Here is a 3236-nt window from a genome sequence, read left to right as displayed (position 1 = left end):
GGGTGTGCTGCCATCCGACCGGTGTCGCTTTTGCGTCCCTGTCGTGGCAGCTTTTTTGGGGTGTGCTGGTTCCACTGAGGGGCTACCTAGCACACTTTTGGTAGTTTTTCCGCCTGGCGGTCCCGAGAGTTTTTTTGCGACCCTTCGGTACTTTGCCAGCTGCAGATTCCGACAGTTCTTCTGAGGAAGTCCCGCCGGTATTTTGTGGTGGTATGATGGTGGTGGCGTTTTCTTTTTTATCATTGCCACGAGCAGCTAGGGAGGGGTTAGGTCCACTCACACAGAGCCGCGCATGTGTGGGTAAGGTTGATACAATGACGTGCGTCTGTTGCCTCAAGGTTAGTTGCTTTTGGCTAGATTTACTCCTCGCATTGCATCTCTTGGCTCGTACTATACCGTGAGAATTGGGAAATGTCATAGTGACATAGTCACGCGATCTGGGCAGTAAAATCAAGATCCCCACGCCTCCTAGAGTACCTATACCGAAGCCGTAACCACGAGAGTCGTTGAACTGCAGACGCTTTGCTGTTTGTGCCACGAGCTGGTCCGAGGTGACGGCTTTCGATCCAGATTCTCGGTTTTTATGCCACTACCTTTACGTATCTGCCCGGTCTTTCCCCTATCCGCCACCTGGGAACGCACCCGATGGGTCGCTCAAGCTGCACGGGAAATATCTAATCTAATATCAGAGTATTTTATTGACTAGCATACCTATACCGTCCGTGTTCGTGTCAAGTGCGTGTTCGTATCTTTGTTGTTTAAATATGGGACGTGTCCTCATTTTACGAATACTTGTGTTTAGCTCTGCTCGTCGACGCACACGCCTTAATTCGTCCATTTTACATGCGAGAGTTCTTCCTGTTCATCTATTTGATGAATCGACTTCGTAGTCCTTATGTTAAACGTGGCTGTATGTAACTTACTTGATCTGTGGTTCTGGTTGGAAGGTTGTAACCAATTGTTGCATCCCCTAGAATCCTTGAGATAGCCTTTTTGCAAAAGGTAGGAGTTGTCGCAAGATGATCTACCCATCCGGGTACACTTCTCGTTGTTATAAAATTCTCCATTTGAATGCTTCTGGCATTCCCTTTTATTACTTATATTGAAATCCGTCAAATAAACCTAGAAATTGCATCGGCTATTTAGTCATTTGGATATCCTATAGCGTTTTTAATGGAGCCATTATTTCCAGTAAGTACCATAAATCATTGGTGAGTGTGTGTTATTTTATCGTTGTAGTTACCTCATTACATTTTTTAAGCAAACAAGGCAGGCTGATTGATCTTTAGTTGTTTTATCTTTGAAATTGCTTTATCACTAATATGCAAACTTGAAGTATTTGTACAGTTGCTTATATTAAAGTAATTCGCTCAAACGCGTTTATTATTATTATAGATTTTATTGTCATAATGAAATTCGTTACTTGCTTCATTTTTGTTTCAGTGGCGTTAGGATTTCAAGTAAGTATTTTGAGAAATTTATTGAACATATCTTGCACTTACGAGACACGGTCATTTTGAATTTGCGTTGAATAAACCAATGCTTTCAGATTTCGGCAGCAGTGAAGGTTTCCGTCTATTATGAGACTCTGTGCCCATATAGTATAGCCTTTATTAGCAATCAGCTTCATCCAAACTACAAGATATTTGACAATCTTATTGAACTGGAATTAATTCCCTATGGTCACGCTACAGTAAGATATAAAGTTTACACAAAAAATTGTTTCTCTGTTTATGATTATGAAGCATTTTTTATCTACTTTTCTAAATTGACTTTCGATTTACTTAATGGAATATTTGATTTATAAGGAGGAAATTGTTGATGGTATGAAAACATTTACGTGTCAACATGGAACAGATGAATGCTATGGAAATACAGTTCATGGATGTGTCATCGAATATCAGAACATCTCCACAAGCGAATTATTTGTTTTTTGTGGGCAGAGCTCAAGTAGTCCCGCATCTCTAGAAATATTGGAAAAAGTACGTCAAAATCAGTAATTTTTCTTAGAAAATTTGTTGAAAAGGGTGTGGTTGGTTGTTAATCTTGCAGTGTGCTATGGACAATGAAATCCCATGGTCCGATATCGAAAGTTGTCTATCATCAGGTCAAGGAGAAGATATTCTGGAAAAACATGGCCAGAAAACTGATCTTCTGAATCCTACAGGAATTCCAACAATTGTCTTTAATGATGTGTTTAATGATGATGATTGGAGAGAATCGTTAAACGATTTTAAAGCAGTTTTATGTAAATATTTGGAAAATGAACCGGATAAGTGTAAAAGTTCGCTTTATCATTTTGATGCTGAAATTAAATGAATCCGTTTAGCATTTGACGACGGTAAAACAATTTTTAAGCAGCTCCCCTGTTCTCATTCTTGTCCTTTTACACGGCGGCAAAGGTAACATAATTTTGAAATTAATAAATACTTTGTTATTGAAGTGATTAGTTTTAATATTCTTTAATTATAAGTTGAGTGAAAGCTAAAAAGCCAAAGTTTTTTTTATTACTCCCTTCTATTTACAGTTTAAATAACAAACTATACGTAAATGTCAGGTTAAAATTAAAAGAAAAGTAATGTAGAGAATATTTCAGCGAACATTTCTCTCTTTTAATCAACTAACTTAAATTCAGTTGCTTAAAAAGCTTCAAAGTTCCCAAGCTAAAATGAAACCAAAAAAAATTTTCAATGTAGTTGAAACGGGGAAAGTTCGAACTGATGTTAGTCTTAATTATATCCAGTTAATCAGCCCTGTGCTGTATCATAAATGCTATTTTTAACACACACGTTATGGCAATTTAACAGTTCAGGATAACATTTTCGATAACGCAGCAACACAACCGCGGAGTGCTCTATCTCCGAGTTAACGTGTACGTTTCCGACCCAGTTATCCAACAAACATTAAAAAGAAAAAAATATTGGATGCATAAAGTGAGATGCCTTTATACGAATAGTTTATTAGTTATAGAGAGATTTAACATCAAATCATCGAAGCTTCTAAAACATATGCACCACATGTGCACGTTTTGAACATTTGGCCCACTTACTAACATACTTGTCTTTGTTTATGATTTGCATTCACTTTCAATTTCGTTCGTTATTGTTCCTGACCCATCTTCTCAAACTCTTTCAACGGAGCATGTACAGAAGAGGCAAAAACACAACCCGCAAACAATTTGAAAATTTAGTAGTTTGTGGAGGCAAATTAAGTTTATTTTCAAGAATATTTACTAA

The 3236-nt window shown here is 37.7% G+C and overlaps 1 protein-coding gene across 2 annotated transcripts; it reads left to right on the top strand.

Moving 5' to 3' along the window:
• Positions 1-214: 214 nt before the first annotated feature.
• LOC109533915 (gamma-interferon-inducible lysosomal thiol reductase) lies at positions 215-2442 on the top strand. 2 transcript variants are annotated; one of them, XM_019899430.2, is made up of 5 exons: positions 215-1191; positions 1444-1460; positions 1550-1693; positions 1809-1982; positions 2053-2442. In XM_019899430.2, coding segments are annotated over exons 1-5 (603 nt in total). In that variant the 5' UTR covers positions 215-1190; the 3' UTR covers positions 2320-2442. The 2 variants fall into 2 exon arrangements, with proteins under 2 accessions (XP_019754989.1, XP_019754987.1); XM_019899428.2 differs by having other exon boundaries at positions 216-1460.
• The last annotated feature ends 794 nt before the right edge of the window (positions 2443-3236 follow it).

Source organism: Dendroctonus ponderosae, unplaced genomic scaffold (genome assembly GCF_020466585.1).
Source record: "Dendroctonus ponderosae isolate FM_Combo_2020 unplaced genomic scaffold, Dpon_F_20191213v2 Dpon_F_20191213_5, whole genome shotgun sequence".
NCBI lineage: Eukaryota > Metazoa > Arthropoda > Insecta > Coleoptera > Curculionidae > Dendroctonus > Dendroctonus ponderosae.
Note: the sequence above shows the minus strand (reverse complement) of the source record. Positions and strands in the feature narration are given on the sequence as shown.

What these genes read in the sequence shown, in the direction of transcription:
- LOC109533915 (XM_019899428.2), top strand. Translation starts at nt 1,410, where the DNA reads ATGAAATTCGTTACTTGCTTCATTTTTGTTTCAGTGGCGTTAGGATTT. An exon ending in CAGTGGCGTTAGGATTTCAA is followed by an intron (nt 1,461 to 1,549) that starts GTAAGTATTTTG and finishes CAATGCTTTCAG; the next exon opens with ATTTCGGCAGCAGTGAAGGT. An exon ending in CTCTAGAAATATTGGAAAAA is followed by an intron (nt 1,983 to 2,052) that starts GTACGTCAAAAT and finishes TTAATCTTGCAG; the next exon opens with TGTGCTATGGACAATGAAAT.